At 38.3% G+C, this 23,607-nt stretch overlaps 1 protein-coding gene across 2 annotated transcripts in view; it reads right to left on the bottom strand.

Annotated features, from left to right (window-relative positions):
* Positions 1-1,033: 1,033 nt before the first annotated feature.
* Rragd (Ras related GTP binding D) overlaps positions 1,034-23,607 on the bottom strand; it is a 42,659-nt gene continuing 20,085 nt past the window's right edge. Inside the window, exons 2-8 of one of the 2 annotated variants that reach the window (XM_078019621.1) lie at positions 21,854-22,149; positions 16,048-16,247; positions 14,934-15,048; positions 13,669-13,811; positions 9,201-9,349; positions 6,184-6,268; positions 3,582-3,806 (exon numbers count right to left, since the gene is read on the bottom strand). In XM_078019621.1, coding sequence (XP_077875747.1) covers positions 6,201-6,268; positions 9,201-9,349; positions 13,669-13,811; positions 14,934-15,048; positions 16,048-16,247; positions 21,854-22,149 — 971 coding nt within the window. In that variant the 3' untranslated portion in view covers positions 3,582-3,806; positions 6,184-6,200. Of the gene's footprint in view, positions 3,807-6,183; positions 6,269-9,200; positions 9,350-13,668; positions 13,812-14,933; positions 15,049-16,047; positions 16,248-21,853; positions 22,150-23,607 lie in introns of both variants that reach the window. The other variant, XM_005324706.3, reaches the window with a different exon arrangement.

The following is a 23,607-nucleotide window of genomic DNA, read 5'->3' as shown; positions in this document are numbered from 1 at the left end:
GAGCTCAAGACCAGCCTGAGCATACTGAGTATAATGAGACCCGCCTAAATTTTTTTTTTTAATTGAAAAAGAGAAATTACTAAATAGACTTCAGAGGGATGACGAAACAGTGATATATGCATGTGGTCAACCATCCCTCAAAAATGAAAGGCCATACTTTCTTTTAACTGAAGAGACCATTCTCTTCCCAGAAAGCAGAGTTATGAATACACTTGAAGGAAAATGAAAGCCATACCAAGTCATGAACATGCTTTTAAATTGGCAGTTAACAATCTTGAAAGCAAAGGTTTAACAATCATTATAAAGGATGTGCTGCTTGAAGTAAAACATAAACTATACCTGACTACAAATTACCTGCAGTCTATAGAAGTCAAATGCACACTATACTTCAATTATCATGACAGTTCAGCTGTTTTTCTGGAGTATGGACAGAGTTGGTATATAACCCATATATAACAGTAGTTCTGTGATTTTTTTTTTAGTCATGATATGCTTTTTAGTTGTTTTATATTTAAGGGTCCAACGTATATATTGTGTTCATAAAATAACATATTTGTGAATGTTACCAGTACTTTATTTATATTCCTTCAATGACACTCCATACTAGTCATTCACATTAATCTACATCACTGAAAATAACCAAAGATGATAATTCACAGTCTAATTCACCTCTATGTAGAGGTTTTAAATGACTCAAAATGATAAAGGACTACCTCGATCTAGAAACCGGCAATCAAGTTTGCAAGCTTCAGAGTCAAACAAAAATGTTTCGGTACAGTCACCACTATAGCCACATTTGGCCTTTCTGTTTTTGTGGCTGTTAATTCATGATGCAAACACAGGCTGTTGCACGTGGCAGGCAGGTCTACATACCCAGCCGTGGACTTTTTGTTTATAACCATGTTTGAGTACAAAATGTGGTGAGACACACTGCAGTAAGCAAACTCCCATATCTAAATAAAATGCAAAAGGATTTGAAAAGGTATTGCAATTCCAGTTGAACAAACTTGAAAAACTGAACACTTAGACATAATTCCTACATCTTTTTTTAATTAAGAGATCATTGTCACACACGGTTTGAGGCAGTCATCTATATTAACATGCCATCTATATTAGCATGTGATTAACCAAAGAGTGCACTTACTACCATGAATGTGGGTCCTGTGTCACAGATTATTTTTGCCTTTCCCCCAAAGAATCATTTGCTCTTGAAGTAATAGGCTTTTTAAGGCACATTTTAATAAAACCCATCATATACCTAGCTTAAAAATGAAAGTTCCACCTGGTTCTTAAATATATATACATTGATATATTTAACATGTGAATTACCATATAGACAAGTGTCTCTATCTTGACAATAAAGTAATGTTAGAAACTTGACTCTTTATTTGCTTATTCAAAGAGAAACATCCTGTAAAAAATCCTAGAGAATTAGATTTGTAAGAATAACCCACATGTTTCAGACCCGTTGGCAAAAGTCCAACAGGGGATAGCTCCAGAAATCAGGAAAACTTCCCTGGAACCCTGACTCCTGCTCAGCCAGGTTTGTGAGCAGAAGTCATGAGGAAAGGGAGTTGGGTGCCTTAGTGATTTTTAGACTCTTGGGAGGCTCAAACCTTAAAGCCCAATCTGCTACCAACTTTAATTCCAGCTACCATCTTTGAAGGAATAGGACTTAGGGAGAGGAAAGAGAAGATGGAAAGAAGCCACTGAGAGAAGTGGGAGAGTTCAAGGACAAGGTGCTTTAGGGACTTTATATATTTTGCTAGGACCAGCTTTGATAACACTAGGAGGCTGTTTTAAACAAATTATTTGTTTTTAATGCCCCACAAGAATGCTATACAGTGCTAACCTTTGTATAGAAAGAATTATTTATTTGGGAGCTGGATGCAGTGGTGCACACCTGTAATCCTAGTGATTTGGGAGGCAGAGGCAGGAGGATCACGAGTTCAAAGCCAAGCAACTTAGCGAGGCCCTAAAAAACTTAGTGAGATCCTGCCTCAAAATACAAAATAAAGGGCTAGGGTCCCCTGGGTTCAATCCCCAGTACAAAAAAAAAGAAAGAAGGAATTATCATGGAATGGTTTGGCACAGGGCTCAGGAGTAAAATGTCCCTAGGTTTCAATTCCCAGTATCCATTTCCAAAAAAGATTCAAGATTCTTAATTTCCTACTAATCTAAGTTAAACACAAGTGAATGAACTTCATAGAAAAAAATTGCACAGCAGACTTTATCTTCTTCTGGCCATCCTTTTCCAACTGATTGTCTGGGAGTTTCAAGATGGCTCTTCAACTTTGCAGAACATACTGGTTATTATTTGACCTTAGTCACAAGGTGGGAACAGGCAGAGGACATCAGGCACATTATACAGACAAAAAGGTGACTCAAGTTGACAAATGGAACCAACAGGGTTAAGCTCTATGGTGGAGATGGGAGATATGTTCCATTCACTGTGGTCATGGAGCAATAAAAAACTAATTCCAAATAAAGATTTTAAGTGTAGCACAATAGGCCATTGAACAGAAACTAAACATAAATCGTATATGTATTTTTTTAGTCTTCAGCTCTCGATTGCCTACATTTTGGGAAACTTTTTGGCCCCTGATGTTATGTTAACCCCACTTGACAAGGACAGAAGAGCCTCCAGAAACCTGCCTTAGTGATTGTTATTTTTCTCCATGTTCTTCACCATTTTGGAAATCTGGTCCCCAAAGTTCTAAAACAGTAATGCAGCAAAAAAGAAAAAACCTACCTGTGTAAAGTGACTACAGAGGTGTATGCTGAGGTAAAGAGCTGTTGGGAGCTGGGTGCAGTGATGCATGCTTGTAATCCCAGCAGCACGTGAGGCTGAGGCAGGAGGATCGTGTGTTCAAAACCAGCCTCAGCAACTTAGTGAGGTCCTTAGCAACTCAGTGAGACCCTGCCTCTAAATCAAAGGGCTGGGGATGTGGCTCAGTGGTTGAGTGTCCCTGGGTACAAAAGCAACAACAACAAAAACTGTTGGGTAGGGAAGCCCAGCCGTGGTGATATAAATTTTTATATAAGTTTGATAATAATATTATTCTACAAAAATCTTGCTTATATCTGTATTAGGGAATAGTTCTTATTGCTCCTGGAACTTACAGCCCCAATCTATTCCAGCTCCATTAAAAAATTACTTCCCTCAATAATTAGTAGTAAAGACCCCAAATATTACAAAAAGTCATTACCAAGCTAACATTTTGGATTAATTTCTGCTATATGGATATGGACTTCAGTAGGCATGTTCTTGATACCATGTACAGAAAAGATCTTAGAAAAGTCAAAGTTCGGTTCAATAAGGAAAAAAAAAAGTGAAAAAGTGCAACATATGTACAGTTCCTGGCATTTCTCACATGGGATTTTTCTGACTATCGACCATAAAAGTTTACATTTGTGTAATGAAAGTACAGGGGATTTCACTTCATGGTTAATATACAAGTTTTTGCTTCAAAGTGCTTACTTTATTTTTAAAAAAGAGAAAATCAAGAGGGTTGCAGGAACTTTTTTTTTTTTTTTTTTTTTACAATGAATCCATGTCATGTGTACCAATCTTCTTCCTCTTTCTTTAGTACAACATGGTGCAGCAGCCTCATCAAAAAGGTCTGGTTTCAAAAGATGTTCCTGAAACCTCACCTACAGCAGCACTCTAGGGGTCCCATTAGGGGTGGCTCCTTTTTTCTTCTGAAGTCGATTTTGAACCTTTCGAGATTTTACTACTTTCATTCTCACCTCAAAAACTTCATGTATGGCTTTCCGGAAGCAATGAAAATTATAGTCAATAAGCCCTGGAGAAGAGAACAAAAATATTTATAAATGCCATGCAGAAATAATCTCATGTCAGCCATGACCAGGACAAGCCAGTAGAGGGTGATAGAGGAGCAGCTATAACCTCACAGCCAGATTTCCCTAAGAGGTCTGCTGCTGGGCTATGGGAATTGCAGGCAGTCTTGTGAAGGTAGATTTTTCCTGAGGAAAGGTTCCAGTGTATATTGTATATACCACATTTTCAAAGGCATCTATGACTCAACAGTATTTTGAGTTTCTTTTCTTTCTTTCTTTCTTTTTTTTTCTTTTTCTTTTTTTGGTACTGGAGATTGAACCCAAGGGCTCTTAACCATTGAGCCACATCCCCAGCTCTTTTGTTTTTTGAGATAAAAAACAAAGTTTTTTATCTCACAAAGTTGCTGAGGCTGTCTTTGAACTTACAATCCTCCTGTTTCAGCTTCCCAAGTCACTGGGATAACAGGTGTGTGCCAGCCCAAAAGATTTTAAGAAACCATCTAACTGCACACTTTTTTTTTTAACCTTTCAGAATTAAAGTTTAATACAACTAAGAAATAATAATACCAAAAGGCATTAGTAAATTGACTCTGAATGGAGGCAGAACCTGATTTGAAGTGCAGCTGAGATATCAAAGTCACAGTATCTATCTTTTTTTTTTTTTTTTTTTGGAGCTTGGGATTGAACCCATGGCCTTCCACATGCAAGGCAAACACTCTACCAACTGAGCTATATACCCAGCCCTAATCAATCAATCTTTACTGAATATCTATTATATTTAAACCATTCTCATAAGCCCTAGGGAAAGCAAAGTGCCTGATTCTGGAACGGTAATAGTCACCTCATGCTTGCTCCAAGCTCAGGAACTCAATAACCAATGACACAAAAGTTCAGCTTTTCAATAATAAGTAAATTTTAAATGGAGAAATAGTAAAAGAGAATCTTGTTTATGATTTTATAAATAAGTCAGCAGTGTGAAAATATAGCAGAATAAAAGATAATCCAAAATCTGAAGCATTTTTCATTCTCAAAAGTAAAAGTGTTGAAAGCAACATTATATTTATACCAAAGATACAGTGGTTGGTTCTATTTGCCAACTTTAAATTTACTGGCCCAACAATTATTTCCATCTCTCATGTGATGCTTCCAGAACCCCATCAAAGAAAGAAATGGAATTCCAGTCAAGGATGAAATTCTTCAACTCTGTATTACAACTAACTGCAAGTGCACGAGCAAGGGGGACAGCCATCTCAGCTTCTAGAGGGAAACCATCTCAGCTTCTAGAGGGAAAGTCTAGGTAGTGGTCCCTGCTGCTGCTGCTGCTGCAGAAACAATGACCTACAAGTGCAGTATGACCCATTCGCAGCAGATTTCCTCAAGAAAAGACCTGTGAGTCAATCAGGGGGAAAGTAATAAAAAATAAACAAGGAGCAAAGAAATTCTCTTTTTTTAGTGTAAATCTAACTAGGAGGGGTTGGGGATGTGGCTCAAGCGGTAGCGTGCTCGCCTGGCATGTGTGCGGCCCGGGTTCGATCCTCAGCACCACATACAAACAAAGATGTTGTGTCTGCCGAGAACTAAATAAATAAATATTAAAATTAAAAAAAAAAATCTAACTAGGAAATGTGAGAACAATCTCAAAATTATCTGCTGATATGTACAATAAACTTTTACAGAAAGAAAGCTCAGCTCAAGGAATCTGGCTCAAGCAAAGGGTACAATTAAATGATTGACTTGAGGAGATTTAGAGACATCCTATTGGTAGATCTTGAGAAATCTTAACTCACTCATCTTCACCCATTTCAAAATGAGACAGTAATCTTGTTGTGTTAGTTTTAAAAGGTTCACAAGTGAGGTTTTTAAATGAAATAAGCATTCATAAAAAATGTTTGCTAGATCTGCCCTATCAGGAAAGGCAGTTGAAAATACAAGAACAGAGATGTGAACAGCATAAATACTACCATCACCTCCATCCACACTTAATACAGTCTCACCTTCTCAGATTCAGCAGCAGTTCCCAACCTTAGCTGCACCTTAAAAACATTCAGGGAACTCGAAGAAAATAACCAAAATAAATAAATAAATAAATAACAACTAACAAACCCAAGTCCCTCTCCCATAAGTTCTATTCTAACATCCTGAGGAAAGCTCAGACTTTCTTACTTTTTAACCTTTCCCAAGATGCCTACCTCTTCCACCAAAGCCATCACCAGGTCATTAATAAAAACTCAGAAGGAAACCAACATGAGAAAAAGTCAAGTGTAGATTACTGGCACCAACAGGACTCAAGAATAACAAAACCAAATATCTCATGCATTACAAGCACTAAATTCTCTTTAAAGATACTCCTGGTAGCTAGAGTGATCAACTCATTGTGTTCACCTGGGACTTTCCCAGTATCAGCACTGAAGGTTTCCTGTCCCAGGAATCCCTTTGGTCCCAAGAAGACAGATATGGACTGGCCACCCTAAAAAAGTACATATGACAAGGTCAAACATTAAATGTACCCATTTTCTTAGTTATTACATTAAAACTCATATTTATTTCCACTTAGCTTCATAAATTTTTACAAAATCTGCTTGTTGTCAAATGATCCCACTATCTTCAAAATTCCATGACTCTAATATATTATCTGTTTTTGCTTTCAGCAAGAGTAAAGGAAACAAAGATTAAAGGATGAACACCACTTCATTAAAAGTTTTTGGTGGGGGAAGAAACAAGGCAACTTGGTCAGTCATAGTTTAGGAATAACTTATGGAAGACCCGTGTAATAAACTCCTGCTTAAATCTAGTTCCCCAATCATAGAGGGATATTAAAGTCAGTGGGCAAAAGTTTAAGGAGAAGCCACACACCTGAAACAATAGCAACTTGGAAAGAGGAAGGAAGACCACAAGTTAAAAGCCAGCATGACCCTGTCTCAAAGTTAAAAATAAAAAGGACTGGGGATATTGCTCAGTAGTAGAGTACTCCTGCATCCAATCCTCAGTACCAAAAAAAGAAAACAGGAGAGATGCTACACTATCAAGCTCAAGGTTAGCATTCTAGTAACAAGACATAACAACAATCCAAACCACTTATAGTAGCACTCAGACATCACTTCTGTGTGGTGCTCTTGTCCAGTGCATAATCTCCACTGTGTAAAATCAGCAGACATTCTACATAATGAAAAGTCAGGACATGAAAAACAAGAAGCTGTCAGACTGGAAAAGATCAGAAGAAAAAAATAACTAAGTCAAGTTGGGGATTCTGGGATTGAAAAGAGCATTTGTGTGAAAACTGTTGAAATTTGAATAAGGTCCATAGTTGAGTTAATAGTATTATATTGCCATTAATTTCCTAGTTTTGAAAATTCAGTTTTAGCATGTAAGATGTGAGGGGAAAGTGGATAAAGAATATATGAAAACTATGTACTATTTTTGCAACTTTTCTGTTAAATCTAAAATCATTTCAAAACAAAAAAGAGGGCTGGGATTGTGGCTCAGTGGTAGAGCACTTGCCTGGCATATGTGAGGTACTGGGCTCGATTCTCAGCACTGCACACAAATAAATAAATGAATAAATAAATAAATAGTAAAGTCCACTGACAACTAAAATAATATCTATCTGAACATTTATTTAAAAAAAAAAAAAAAAAAAAAAAAAAAAAACAAGATCCCCAGGTAGGGACTGTAATTCTCCCTAAACTTTAGAACCTGCCATTGGCCTATGTGGTTTTGGAAGAGCAGGCATACTATTTGCATTACTTCTCTTTCTCTTAGCTTTGTGAAATATCAACCTCCAATAAATCTGGGAAATAACTTTAACCAACAAAATAGGCATATAGTGGTTAAAAGCACATGTTCACACATAAAACCAGCTCTGTAAGTCCCTGACTGCCCACTGGTTGGGGAAGCTCCAGGGAAAGTCACTTTTATTTTCTGGGTCTGAGTAAAATCATATGTAAAATAATATATAGTCCTATCTTCAAAATTCCATGACTCTAATATATTATCTGTTCTTGCTTTCAGCAAGAATAAAGGAAACAAAAATTAAAGGATGAATATCACTTAATTAAAAGTTCTTGGTGGGGGAAAAACAAGGAAACTTGGTCAGTCATAGTAAACAGGAAAAATACACAGCTTCAGGAAGAAGCAAGAAAATACAAATTTAAGTAATATACTAGTTTTCAGTAGTAAACTTCTTAAATCAGAACACAGAAAACTGAACACACTCATTATTTCTTAGCAGCATAAATCCATACAATCTTTCTGATGGACATTTTGCAAATATGCATTAGAAGCCACCATAACACCCCTACCCTTTTACCACTGAGCTACATCCTTGGTCCATTTTATTTTTTTATTTTGAAGCAGGATTTTCCCTTTTTGGAATCATGATACTATCACTGTGTTTTGAAGACCTAGTTTTATGAAGGTGGGGTACACTGGCACACAGCTGTAATACCAGATAATCCCAGCTACTTAGGAGGCTCAGGCAGGAGGATCCAAGTTCAAGGGCAGTCTTGGCAACTTAATGAGACCCTATCTCAAAATGAAAAATAAAAGGACTTGGAAGGTAGCTCAGAGGTAGAGTACCCCTGGGTTCAATCCCCAGTACTGCAAACATTTTTTAAAGAATAAAAAATAAGCCAATCCCCCCCAAAAAATGCCAAATGTTTTCTCTGATATAAGGAGTGTGACTCAAAGTGGGATAGGGAGGGAGAGCATGGGAGGAAAATTACCTCTAGATAGGGAATAGAGGAGGAGGGAGAAGGGGACTAGCTAGATGGTGGAAGGAGACAGTCATCATTATACAAAATACATGTATGAAGATGTGAATTTGGTGTCATCATAATTTATATACAGAGAGAGATATGATAAATGGTGGTATAAAGGTATATTAAGAATTGTATGCAAAAAAGAGAGGTTATATATAATGGCATAATTTGGCATGAACATATTTTATATACAGTTATGAAAAATTGTGCTGTGAATGGATAATTATGAATGTAATGCACTCCACTATTGTCATGTATGTAAGAAAAAAAAAAGGATTGGCATATAGCTCAGAGGTGGAGCATGCTGAGTTCAATCCCTAGAACCCACTTCCCAACATCACAAAGAGTATACTTATTTTAATGGCTAAAAAAAGTCAAATACTGTCTAGCTTTAACGCTGTATGTCTTGCTGCTCCCTCCTCAGGTCTACTTTACCTCATTGCAATCACAGCCACACCACTAGGGGGCAGGCAGGTTCAGTTAAACCCCACCATCTCTGAACTACCTGAGGCCTGCCTGCCAAAAGGGCCTGTGACTAAAGTCTGGAAGCTTCAAGGGCATGCTGTCATTCATTCACATTCAACAAGCAAGGAAGGCAGAATGAATTGAAATGCTTCTTTTAAATCACATTTTAAAAATTACCTTTTCTTTCAAAGCTTTCCTCTCTGACAAAGCAAACGAGAGCCAGGAACTTTGTCACCTCTTTTAAATAAAGAACAGTTGTATTATTCAGCTTTATAATGGCTGTTGATTCCTTGTCATAGGGGGTTCCTGCTCCATCTTCTTTGAGACTAAATGGGGACAGAAATCAAAATGTATTTGATCATTGAGAAAGAATTAAAAATTGCAACCCAGTAATAGAGACCAGCTTTAACACAGAGAAAATGATGTCATTTACACTTGCAGTGCCATTCAGCAAAGTATTTCAGTGAACTCTTCTCCCCTCCACAGCCAAGGGCTTCTTATTTTCTCATGGTAGAATAGCCAGGCTGTCAAAAGCATGATCTGGCGAAAGACCAAGAAAGGCTGAAAAACAATTTAGAGTCTAAAGAGACATGACAGCCAAATGTTGGACTGAACCCTGAACAAGGGGAAAGACTGCTATAAAAAACAGAATTGGGATGTTTGGTAAAAACTGAATATGCGTTTATGTATTAAATAACAAGAGTAATATAGCCAGGCTAAATCTGCTTCACTTGCTACTTAAACCATGGTCCTGCAGTGAATGTCCATGTTCTTAACAGATACATGTTCAAGTGGCCAAGATCAAAGAATCAAGGTCTGAAACTTACTGTCAGATGGTTCAGCAAAAACACACAAAGAGTATGTATTAGGAAAAAAGAATAAACATGGCAAATTAGTAACAACTGGTAAATCCCAACATGGATATAAGATTTCCTGTAGCTTGAAATTTTTTCAAAATAGTTAAATTAATATATTGGTCTATTTTCTTAAGAAAAGGTGTAGTCTACAGACACAGAAAAACCTGAATTTATACCCAGCTCTCTTATTTATCATATGAACTTGGACAAATTTAGTAACTTCTTTGAGCCACAATTTCCTCACCTATATACTGACAGCAATTACTTCAAAGTTCCTTAAGTAAATAAATATGCATAAATGGTTCTCAGCTGAGAATCTATAAAATGTACAAAGAGTTTTAACTGCTGTTATAATTAAGATGGTTTTGATGACAGAAACTGAACCTGTGAAAGACACTGGTATAATCAAAGAGTTGTGAATACTTCCATCACAGGCAAAGGACATGTTCCATAGCCTTCCTTTTATCAGCAGCTGTATACATTTTGATATATATTTACTTCCTAAATCTACGAATAACTGACCAGAATTTTCACTTAACTGGAATTGTGCTAAATTTTATCAAATTCACATTAAGAGCTAGCATTTATTAAACATTTACTGTGTGATACACACCATTCTTAGTTCTGACCATGCATTATCCAATTTCTGCCAGAAAAATCCTCTAAGCTAGACACTGAAGAAACTGAGACTGGAGAAAGAAAGACAACTTGGACAAAGCTGGTGACAGAGGTAGAGCCAGGACCTCAGACCTGATCTGATTCATATCAAAAGCCAATGCTTTAATTTTGTAAATATACAGGGGCTAGGATGAAAGGCTTGATTTAACGATGAGCCTGAATTATATTTTAAAGGAAATGGAGGGGTTTTTTTTGTTTTTATTTTTTTCTTTTTTAGTTTTGAAAGTATTTTAAACTAGTTTCTACAGGACTACTTAAAAGTAAATTTAAGTCTGAGCTAAGCTACTTGGGAGACTGAATTTCTCTTGCTTATAAGTAATGTTCTAAGAGCAATACACTGAAATATTTAAAATGTTTTACCCAATGAAGAAAACTGCATTTAAAATTTTCAAGTAAATATAACATTTGAATATATAGATAACAAATATTTTATCTATTAATAAATAGCATTTAATAAAACAGAAAAATTCTTAGGTAATAATGTTAAATAAAAAAACAGGTTATAAAATTATATGTACAAAGTGATCTTATTATACTTAAAATTACACAGAGAAGTAATAACAAAATATATTAAAAATGTAAATAGGGCTGGGGATGTGGCTCAAGCGGTAGCGCGTTTGCCTGGCATACACGGGGCACTCAGCACCACATAAAAATAAAATAAAGATGTTGTGTCCACCGAAAACTAAAAAATAAATATTAAAAAAATGTAAATAGTGACTATCTCTAGGTGGTAAGATTATGGGCTATTTTAATTTTATTCTTTATGCTTTCATAAAAGTATACATACTATAATATATATTAATTTCACAATGAAAAAAGGAAGAAAACAACAAACTAATTAGGGGAAGAAAAAAAAAGAGCCAGGCATGGTGACTCACACTATAATCCCAGCAACTCAGGAGGCTGAGGCAAGAGGATTGCAAGTTCAAGGCCAGCCTCAGCAACTTAATGAGACCCTGTCTCAAAATAAAAAAAATTAAAAGTGCTGGGAATATAACTCAGTGGCACAGCACCCCTGAATTCAACCCAGAACCACAAAACAAACAAACACAACCAAAAAAGATCCATAAAATTACAAGTAGAAATTGGTGAAGTTTTGCAACTACAACTAAGTTCTACAAGTTTTCATCTATAAGCAATGAATACACATAACAAATGGAATTTATTTTAAAGAGAGAGAGAGAGAGAGAGAGAGAGAGAGAGAGAATGTGTGTGTGTGTGTGTGTGTGTGTGTGTGTGTGTGTGTGTGTGTGTGTAGAGCTCTGAGCAGAACCTGAGCTGAGATTCCTGAGGCACCACCTTCAACAAGGGTCCTTTCCACTGGGCAGCTGGGAAAGAGGATCAAGTCCTCCAGTTACAGGGCCACTTCCTTCCTAGACTATCTAAGGGGGCAGGGCATAGTCTCCACAAACATCCCCACCCCGCCTCCTGCTGGTTAACTGGGCAGGCTCACTGCTCCAGCAAAGAAACCCCAGTGCCCGCAAATCATTTGTGACCCAGACTGGTTCTTCCTGAATCCTGTGATTCTCAGGAACACTGCACTCCACCACAGAAAAAAAATCTGATGGTAAAGCCCAGCTTCCTCCTGCTAGCCTCCTCCCTCACCGAGTTTGTTTTAGCTGGATAAAAGTAACTCTGATTAACAGCATTTACACAAACAACTTACCACTTACATCTAATTACCATATGGCACAATAATGATCATGCATGTCATTAAATATGTGCCAGATTAATTGTGTTGTTCATTGTACTTGATTACTACAGCAATCTAGACCATAATCAGGGTTCATTCAGCTCCACGGCTCTTTCAAGGTCATCCACTTATGGCTTAAAAATAATAGGATACTTCAAGCTAGTAATTTTGGGAAATATGGTCTATTTTTAAAGCATTTAATAATAACAACAGTAATAAATTATGGTAGCTACAGTTTATCCAGGAACTACCAGGTCAAGGCACATTGTGAGCCTAATGGTTCCACCCTCACCACAATCTTTCGAGGTATGGCTTACCCCATCCATCAGGAAGGGACTGTGTTGTGTGTCTGTGTGTGCAGGAGTTGGGGGGTGACAGTCAAGGGAATCTGAACTGAGTGAGCAGAGGATTTTTAGGCAGTGGAAGACAGAAACACACTGACACTCTCACAGAAGTTGACAGAGGAGGCAGAGTACTAAGAGAGGCAGGTCACAGGCAGTGAGTGCAGAGGAAGATGAACCAGAGGTTCCGCTCGTCCACGACAGGACAACAACCTAAGGTCCAGTATCCACAGCAACATCCTAACGTCCTAAGAAACAGCTAGTTCACACTCAATCTATACAAGACTTTTTTGGCAAATGTATAATTAATTCAGAACTGTTTCTATCTCTGATAATACAATAAATCTTCCCCACTCTTTGCTGAAGCTGGCCTTGAACTTGGTATTCTCCTGCCTCAGCCTCCCAAGACACTAGGATTATAGGAATGCACCACTGCACCTGGCTCACTGTTTATTTGATATTATTTTAAGTGTATAAAATGTTTCTAAGAACACAAGACCATACAACTACTAATAATAAGCAGATAATGTCGTTTGCTTAGTTTTATAATTCTTTGCTGGCCACAGAAAATCAAAAGTGTATTTAAAAAAAACTCAGCAGTTATTTTCTGTAACAAAGAGTATTAATAGAAATGTTAATGACATATCTCTTCAAAGTTTAAGGATTAATTTATATCCACAGATGTTGACAGATTTTTCAGCAGAGGATCAGGAATCATTTAGACTTGAGTTCAAATTCTATTTCTGTTCCTTATTGACAATGGGAGCATCAATTAGAAACTTAACCACTGTAAACTTTAGTTTCCTCATCTGTAAAATGGGTATAGTAAGTAATTCCTGTCTCATGGAATAGTTGAAAATTAAACTATATGATGCATGCAATAAAGTTATTAGCATAATGCCAGGCATTTGCTCAATAGTTGTTTGTTATTATTATTGCATGCTAAGTGGTCTATTTACAGACCTTGGTCATTTGAAATAAAAGTATTAAAGTCAAATAGATAAATGCAAAGTGCCTAAGAAGTTATGAAAGGAAAAGATGGCTTAATTGCCATTTATGAGTGTTTTACTTACCCATAAATACAAGAGATGTCAATAACCACATCTATCATATCACAGCAGAGCTCATAGGTTTGCATATCCACTGGAGTACTATCAGTTGCAATGTAAATTTTACTGACCACATCAAATAGAAATGCCTTTTCAATTCCAGAATTCTGAAACAACAACAAAAAATGCTGCCTTAAAGTGATAGCTGACTTCAAACTGTGTACAGTTTACATAAAATTATAGGCCAGCCCCAATATAAAATATAAATGAGCAAAAATTAAGCTACAAATAATTTAAGTTGCACCACTGCATTACAACTTAAACTTATTATCTTAAACTTTATAATGGACTTACAGTAGAGATGAAAAGGAGGGTTACTGCAAATTATTTATTGTAGGTAAACAAATTGGGCACTATTTCCTAACTCTTAGGATTCTTTTGGCACATAATTCATACAGTGCTAAACAAATAAAAAGTTATTCAAGAAGGAGTCATCACCAAAAGCAAGTGTAATTGTTAATTTGAACTGTCAACTTGATTGGATAAAGAAATGCCAAGGATCAAGAGGATTATGGTGTGTCAATGAGGGTGTGTCTAGGAATGACTGGCATGTGGGATAGCCAACTAAAATGGAGACCCTCCCTAAGCATGGGCAGCACCAACCAATAGGATGGCTTGGATGGAATAAAAAACTGAAAGAACAAAGAAGCAGATGGCATATGCAAGCTGGATTCCTCTTGAAGGGGTTCTTGATTGCTGCTGCAATTGTCTTGAGGATTGAACTCTCACTTCTTCATTATTTCAAAGCAGATTTTCCAGAAGCCGTTGATCCCTCTTGTTCTGGGGTTCCAGCCTCTTGGACTGTGCAGGTACTGGTTCTTCCAGCTCTCTAGCCCGCAGTCGGCCATTGTGGACTATCCAGCTTCTGATCCCACTAGCCAACCTAATAAGTCCCACTTTTATAATTATACTTCCTGTTGACTCTGTTTTTCTAGAGAAACCTGACTAATACAGCAAGCCTTATGCTCTCTATCTCTGGTAGGATTCTATTAACGATGATGAATGCCCTCAACTTGAATAAACACTCTACTTATGCCAGTCAAGTAACACATTTTCGTTTTGGGAGTTAAACTCCAAAACTGAACAATATCAAAGAGTAATCTTCAAAAATCATAATTAAATGATCTTGAAATGATGTAAGAGCAAGCAGAAGACAGATCCTTTTCACTCTTGCAATGTTCCTCTGAAATTCTTCAAATGACTATAAAAGAAGTAAATTATTTACTTACTGAGATAAAGATGTTTAGCAAATTCTCCAGAGTTGGGAGTTGTGGAATCAATTTCTGAACCACTTTGCTAAAAGCTTCAAATATTGAATGATCATATATGCTGGTCAGATAAAAGCTGAAAGAGAAAACAATATTTCATCTATATTTCCCTTTTAGGAATAGTTTGCTTAAGCTATGGTATAACACCAATAGTCTCCCTTCTGTATCTACAATCCTAATACATAAAACTACACCCTTCAGAATTTACAGTAACCTTGGTAAAAAATGAGTATATCTTAATAAGCCATTCCCCATCACCTTCCCAAGTGCCAGAACTGTACCTGTTCTATTCTGCTGACTGGCAAGCTTAAAAATGCATCCCTATTTGCCTTTGCCAGGTTCCATGCATTCTGCAAGAGAATCTGCACCTGATAGTCTTTAGGCAAGCCTCTCAATGTCTAGCCTAGTAACTTAAATTATTGACAATGAATCATGTAACTTTTTTTATTCTCCAATTTTCAAAATGAATTGTGTACTACACCACCAAAGAATGAAGAAGTTTTTTTCCTCTATTGGTATTTCTAGATGAACTATTTTTAGACTACTCCTTTATTTATGTTTATAGATACTATCATATTTATCAAGAACTGTAAAATTTAGCATCAATTAACTTCCTGGATTAGATTCGTAGGTTTTGTTATATGTTCTTTCACCTGAGGGAAGAAGCTTAGCTTTGACCATGTGTTAAAACAAAACACTACTTTCACTAAGGATTAGAATTAGCATGTATAATTCCAATAACTTGGAAGGCTGAGGCTGGAGAACCATAAGTTCAGAGCCAGCTTCAGCAATTTAGTGAAACCCTATCTCAAAATAAAAAATAAACAAAGGGCTGGGATGTGGCTCAGTGATTAAGCACCTCTGGGTTCAATCTCCGGTAATGGGGTAAAAAATAATAATAATAATTAGCATGTGCAAAACTTGTCTTTCCTAAGTCCTATCTCAGTGTCTATAGCACAAAACAGGTAAAGAAGGTAAATTTACAGCCTGTTCCAAGCCAACAGTGGTGAATGTGGATCCCAAACCTGCTTTTTCCCATCCTTGACTAGGATCCCTGAGGGATTTCTGTTCTCACCTGAGGTGGATTTTTTCTAATCCAGCATCTGCAAGGTCATCGTTTGCCCTCTGGTGAATATCTCTTTGAGTTTCAATTTTGTGGTCATCTGACAGACCATCCACTTTATGAATAAACACCTCGAAGTTGATGTCGGTGTTCACCTTGTAGGCCCTGGTCACCGTGAGGTGGAGCCTGGCCAGGGCTTCCATGTAGTCATCCTGGGAACAAAGGCAACGCCTGTGAGAGGAGGCTGCTCCACCCTCCTGAGCCTACCACATGGTTTCTGCCCTTCAGAATGTCTTGCAAAGACTCCCCTTAGAACCTGGTTTCATGGAATCTAAGTTTGAAAACCTAAGTTGTATTAACAAACAGAAGAGAAGCTAACAAAATGCAGCTGATTTAGGCAGCTATAACCGAGGCTGATGAACACAAAAGATCCGAGTTGTAGTTTCAGAAAGAGAAATGACCTCACACCACCTCAGTCCTTCCCTGCAATACTGTCCTCCCCACCTTCCAAGTCTCTTGGTGAACCATGAGGAACCATTAGAGATGGAGACACAACAGGGATCACTAGGAGAATTGGGAATGGGCTCAGAGAATAATTTTAGAAATACTGGACGAGAGCAAAGTCAGCATACCCTGGGCCATAGCCCCCACCTTGTCCTCAGGGTCCCACCTGGTTTTTATAAGGAACTTACATTGGAACAGCCATCTAATTTGTCTGCATGTAGTCTGAGGTTGCTTTCATGACACAAGACAGAGTTGAGTCACTTTCCTCTGTGGAAGCTCCTCAGAGACAATACAGTATGCAAAGCCTCAGATATGTTACCATCTGGCCCCTTACAGAAAGCTTGGGGACCCCCAATGTGGAGTAATTGCTCCAAACAGCTCAATCTATTTTTTTCTCTATTATGACAATGTAATAAATACCTGTGTATCAATCACTATTTAAAAAACAAAGCATTAACACCAAAGCCCTGTGTATTTCTCCCCATTCTCCCAACATAGCCCACTACCCAGCCACTCAAGGCAACTACTCCCTCGAGTTCAGTGTTTATTTTCACTCATCTCTTTACACCATACACATCTGCATCCCCAAATAACAGACACCATTCATTTACATTGTTTAAAGGTTTACTGAAGTGGCTGGGCAAGGTGGTGCATACCTGTGATCCTCGTGGCTCAGGAGGTTGAGGCAGGAGGATCACAAGTTTCAGACCAGCCTCAGTAACTTGGCAAGACCTTATCTCAAAATAAAAATTAAAAAAGGTTTGGGGATGTAGCTCAGTGATAGAGCACCCGAGTTCAATCCCCAGTGCCACAAAACAACGAACAAAAAAATTTATAGAACTATCAAGTTGTATGTATGCCTTTTTCATTCAACATTACATCCAGGAGCTTTCATCTCTGTTAAGTGCATTAAACTCTAGCACATAATTCCTTGTAAGGACTCTGTGACATTTCATGTAATGGATGGTCTACAATTTATCACACACTTGCCTGTTGATGGACATTCCAAATGTTTCTCAGTGGTTAGCACAGTGGTAATTCGAAAACACACTACCCTGCAGGCTGATTCGGCAGGTCACAGCCATACTGATTCGGCAGGTCACAGCACCCTGAACGTGACCAGGCAGTGTGTGATGGTGCCAGACCCTTGCAAACACCTGGTGTTGTCAGAAGCTGAGTTATTGCCAGTTTGAAGGGTGTGGACTGGTCTTGTTTTTATTGCAAAAAAAGGAATTTAAAGGACTTTTCACAACTACGCTCATCCCCCCATTATGACTTCAAATCTGGAAAATACAGAAAGCCAATTTAACAGGATGTTTTGGGCATTCTTCTGTTCTCCAAACTAAATCAATAAAAATGCAGCCCTAGTCTCTAGGTAAGTCAAAATATTAAATATACTAATAATGTACTATGAAGAAAGAACACATACCCTCTGAAGAGTTATTAAAAATGAAAGGCAAATAGCAAACACTGGGCCAGCAGATTAAGCCTTAAATAAAAACTACCATTACTACTGTACAGTTCCAATGGTTGAAATTCTAGAAAAAGCAACTAATCACCAGTGACAAGAAGCATTTCAATGCTTGACTGAGTCTGGGCATTACAGAGATGGTCTGTGAAAGGGCCCAAGGGGACCTTTGTGGGTACAGAAATACACAGTCTTGAATATAAGGTGGTTACATGACATATACCGTTAAATTATGTGCTTAAAACGAGTGCAATGTTATTGCATTATATTAATACACAAAAGAGTACTATTGCTTTCATCTTTAACTGAATAGGAAGTTAAGGGAACAGGTCTATAAGCAAAATAACCCAATGTCTAGAGAGGATCACATCTCAAAATATTAGAAACCACCAGTCTAAACTCCTTGCCAATAAAATGGTCTCATGACCAGCTAACTAGTAAAATAGCATAGAGCCTCAAGGGCCAAAAACGAGGAACTGGGAGTATAGCTCAGTGGTAGAGTGCATGCTTAGCATGGGTTCAATTCCTAGCTTTGAAGAAAAAAAAAAAAAAAAGACTAAAATTGACATTAGAAAGAAAAAAATTCTCCATTTATTAGAAGAGAGGATTGCAAATGATTTTTTCCCACTGTTATTGTTTCCTATGACAAAATTTTAAAAATAAGGTAAAACATACTGTCTAGTTTCTACTCTGTAATTAAATCTAGGATTACAGGCAGGTAGGTCACAATCACCACCAACAGGGTCAAGTGGAAATTCTTTGGAATCCAAAGACTTCAGGAAGAGAGGGACATTCTGTGGTCTCTTCTGGGGGTGGGAGAGTTACACTGAGCTTGTGGGAAATCACTCTTGCTTTCATTCGTTTTTATTTCACAACATTCTGTGAGGACTTAATTTCTCCTTGAGGATATATTTATCTGGAAATCCTGTGATTGTGAGAATTCACAGTCAAAAAATAAAAACATGAGGTGTCAGACCAAAAGAATGCTGCTTAGAAATAATGGAAAGGACATCCAAGTGCTGTCGAGAGCCACTTCCCTAAAATCTGATTTCCCTTTATGCTCATAACCATGAAGATTCCTGCAAACACGAAAAAGTAGTATATAAGCTCTGACTCTGGCTTTTAGATTATTCTTCGTTTTTGGTAATGATAGCACTCAACAAAGTTTTCCTACTTCTTTTTCAGTGCTGGGGATAGAACCCAAGGTCTTAAGCATCTTCATCAAGTATTTTACCACTGAGCTATGCCCCCAGACACCCTGGTCATTTTTAAAGTGTAACTGTAAAAGATGAATTCAAGCATTCTTATTTATACCTTTCTCTGACCTACAACAAACAAAACAAAAACCTTAAAACAACACTAAAATAAGCCAAACAGAAGGTCTGCTTTTCATGTTCAGGTAACATTAAAATCAAATACAGTTGAGATCTAAAATTAAAAAGTGTACTTATTTTAGCCAAATAACAGTCATATAATAAATACTTGAGATAGATTTGCATTGGAAATTTGAATTCCATAAATGCAAATTGCTATATTAGCACAATACAGTATTTAAGTAAGTTTTTACTAAGTCATTGTGTCTCGAAATGAGTCATCTAGTTGGAATCTACTTACTATGGCCAGGACTAGTACTACAGCTACCTAGTTCAACAAGTACAGGCACAGGATTGGGCAACCCAAGAGAAAAGGGAGCTTAGAAGAGATGACATGGCACTGTGCACACGCTCTATCCACTCCCTTGGGGTCCAGGCAGGTCTGAGACAGGAAGGCAGAGGATACTGCCAAGGCCACAGATGGGCCAGAAAACAGGTCAGTACAAGTGGGACAGCCAGGAAAGCAGCTGCTGACAGCAGGCCCTAAATATGATTCAGGTGTCTACAAGCACACACAATACCAGCATTTCTGGGTAGGACAATGGGAGGGTGAACTGCTGTCCATAGATCAGGCATTGGATTTCCAGTCTCCCCCTTCCATACTTCCACCCTGAAGAACAGCTGCACAGGTACAGTGTGGCCTCTTGGAACTGGAAGACTGTTGAAAATTTCATTATTATATTACATAAATAGGCACCTAGTTCCTGATCCTTTCAGGCATGAGCAGTTTCTCAGAAAATGGTTTTCCAAGTGTGGTCTCAGAACCATGATAACCAACAGTCTCTATAAGCCCTTCCTCTCTTGAGGGAAGCCATCCATGACCCATGTGAACTGTTCATGAACTAAAACGATATTGAAGCCTTCAGGCAGGAAAGCCTGGTATCGGGAACACCTAGCACTAACCCTGCTGGTCTGAAAACGCCTGGTTCATGTGGCTTCCTATCCAGCCCTGTCACAAGTTCAGCACAGCTTCGGACTCGGGTGACCCGCTGGAGCCTCTCAGGGATGGATGTGGCTTGCCAAAATGCCAATCAACCTGTTTACTGCAAGACTTCTGACACACCAAGAATTGGGGCCCTTTTTCAGTTGTTCAGTTCCAGCTCCTATCAGGACTAGAAGACCTATCAGGATCAGGCACTCTGCTTTTTATATCTAATTTCTGGTTCTGTCTCTATTTCTTACTAATTATTTCAGACATTTTATTTCTTAGGTGGCTCACACCTCCTGACAGGAACCTACCCTGGTGGGGTGCTGGGCACCCTGCAATACTCCCTAACACCCCTGGGCTTCTGGAAGACCAGGTGATCACCAACAGCTGCCTAACGTGATGGTAGGTATGCAATGTCAGAGAAATGTCAGGGAAAAAGGGAAATACCTGAACTTCATTGATGATTTAGCACACACCTAGAGGATCTGTTGCCTTTTACTCCCCAACAGCTGTAAAACCGTCAGTCTATGGGAGAGCCTGTGGTCTGGGCCTCAAGCCGCAGACACTGTGAAAAAGTGTTTGCAAGGCATCAATACCCAAACCCCAAAACAGGCACCCTCCCTAAAACCAATCTGCCAGAAAAGCACCAGGTCTGTTTCCTTTTCCCTCCTCCCATTTACAGACATTAGAGGAGAAAAACCCCAGGGTATAGAAACCCAAGTGTCAAAGAGCCAGTTTGGAAGGCTCATGTGAATCTCACTAATGGCTAGAGAATAGAGCCCTTCACCAGTCCACAGAGGTTCCTTATTCTTTGCTTCCAAGAAGGTTGAAGGAGAACCTAATCAGGCTATCTGTTGGTAAACTACTTTTACAACCCAAAACTGGGTGATGTAGGGGATATAACTTGGAAGGATTGAAAGTAAGTGGACAAAAAAGCTATGATAAAACTCACCCTGTATCTGCTACTTATTCATGTGAAGAAAGTTTGAATATCTATACAAACCCAATTGATCCAACCCCAGCTTATTCTAGCATGGATATATAAATTAAGTGGAAAAACATCAAAATGTCCATCTTAGAAAAGATATTTATCTCAAATTTTACTTTTTAATAGTTATCTATTAAAATATGACAGTTATTATGTCATAATTGTGTGTTAATTAAAACTTGATTCAGAAGAAAAATGTTCACTTAAAACTTTCCCTTCGCCAGACCTGATGTACATGTAAATATACACTTATATAGATTTTTGGTGTACAGAACCTGTGATCTTTTACAGATTTCTGCCAAGGGGATCCTAGGGAGCGTGACACATATTTGGGGTCCTTGGCCTCTAAAGGTGGGTTGGCCGATTGTTTGTCAGGCTGGAAGAAGGGAGCCTTTTCTCTTTTGCGAAGTCTGAGGGCCATGACTAAGAAAGACTGGTTAGGTAGAAAGGCCTATTCTGGATTTCAAAAACCAAACTGAAGCCATCAGAAATGAATGTGGGGAGATGTGGGGGCTGCAGGGCTTCAGGGCCATCATGCCCGAGGCACTGAGCTGTACCTGAGAGTCGATGACAAATATCAGTGCTCCCGTTCCTCTGAAGATCATCTCATAGTCAAAGGTGGGGTCAAAAAAGTCAATCTGTCCTGGGAAGTCCCAAATCTGAAAATTGACAAAGGAACTGTTGGAAACATCTTCCCGGCATATCTTGTTAGTACTCTCCAGGAACAGCGTTTCGTTGGGTGACATTTTGTGAAAGACAACTTTCTGAATAGACGACTTGCCACTTCTCCTCAGGCCCATGAGCAGGATTCTCGGCTTCACCTCAGTGCTGAAGGGATCGCTGAAGTCCAGCACTGCAGAAACCACAAAACAAGAATGAGAGTGAGTCGCTTTCACAGTGGTTAATTAGAGGAGTTTCACTTCCGCCTCCTGCGATTCATGACTGACAGAAGATGCTGTCCTTCCAAACACAGTCCTAACTACACCCACCCAACTTGTGAAGGGGGCAGTTCCTGCAAGTGCAGACCACTGAAAGAGGCCCTCTCCCCACTTCAGGCCATCCCAGAGCCGGGCAGACACCTCTATGTATAATTTCACATCCCAAGCAGGTACTCTGGAATGTGAAGAGCAGAAAGTCCCCAGAGCATACTGTCCATGGAGAGAACTCAGGTCTTAGCATTCTGGAGTAATGTCCTTCTGTGCGACATCATCAGAGTCTCTATGCACTAGAGGGATGCTTGTTTATTTGATCTTCACTTCTTTGGTTCTGCTCTCAGCCACAAAGTCCTGGAATATGGACATGGACTGGATGCCTCAGATTCAGACTATGTCAGACAGCAGGTGTCAATTTTGTGAGAGGTGGTCTTCTCCCAGGCCTACCCTGGCTCTAGGCCAACAGTAAGTAGCTATTAACCATACAGAGCTATTCAAATTTAAATTAACAAAATGAATTAAAATTAGAAATCTGGATCCTCTTTGTATGATCTAGAGTCATAGAAAGTACTTGGTACCTATAGGAGCCAAGTTCATAGACTCAGAAAATAGAATGGTGGATTATGGAGCCAAGGAGGGAGAGGAACGAGGAGTACTGAGTACAGATTTTTGGATGGGGAAATATAAAATGAGAAATGTTATATTATGTGTATTTTACCACAGTAAAAAGAAATTTAGTTCCCGTTTCACTACCCCTGCAAGTGCTCAATAGCCACATCTGGGGAGTGGCTAACACAATGAACAACATGGATACAGAACATGGTTGTCATCCAGAAAGCTGTAAGGTCAGCACTACGATAGCCCTTGGTAATAAGAATCCAATCCTAAAATCCTCTGCCAAGAGTCCCAGAGTAAGTTTACTGAATAAAAGTAGGAATTGGTATAAAAGCTCAAAACCCAGTAGGGTTTTCTTTTCTTTGTGTTTGAAACATATAGTGTTGGTTCTACAATGTTCTTTAGTCCTACAGAGCCACTTAATTTCTAAGCAGCCTTCATGTTTGACCAAAAGCATGTACATTTCCTAAAAGAAAAGGAAGTGTAGCCTAGTGGTTAAATGAAGGCAAAACTTGGGGCTTGAGCTAGCAGACCTCGGAAAAGATACTTAGGTTTTAAGACTCTGTTTCAAAATGAGACAAGTTGATAATGGGAATAAATATTTCACAAGATTGTTATGGTAATTAAATGAGATCAAAGACCTAATTATTAAAAGTAAGACTCAGCAAAGGGCCAAAGGTTTTACACATATAAAAGAATGAAGTTGGATCCTTACCTCACACCATATACAAAAATTAACTCAAAATGGACTAAATGCCTAAAAT

This window comes from Ictidomys tridecemlineatus, chromosome 8 (assembly GCF_052094955.1).
Source record: "Ictidomys tridecemlineatus isolate mIctTri1 chromosome 8, mIctTri1.hap1, whole genome shotgun sequence".
NCBI classification, from domain to species: domain Eukaryota; kingdom Metazoa; phylum Chordata; class Mammalia; order Rodentia; family Sciuridae; genus Ictidomys; species Ictidomys tridecemlineatus.
This window is presented reverse-complemented; position numbering and strand designations above follow the sequence as displayed.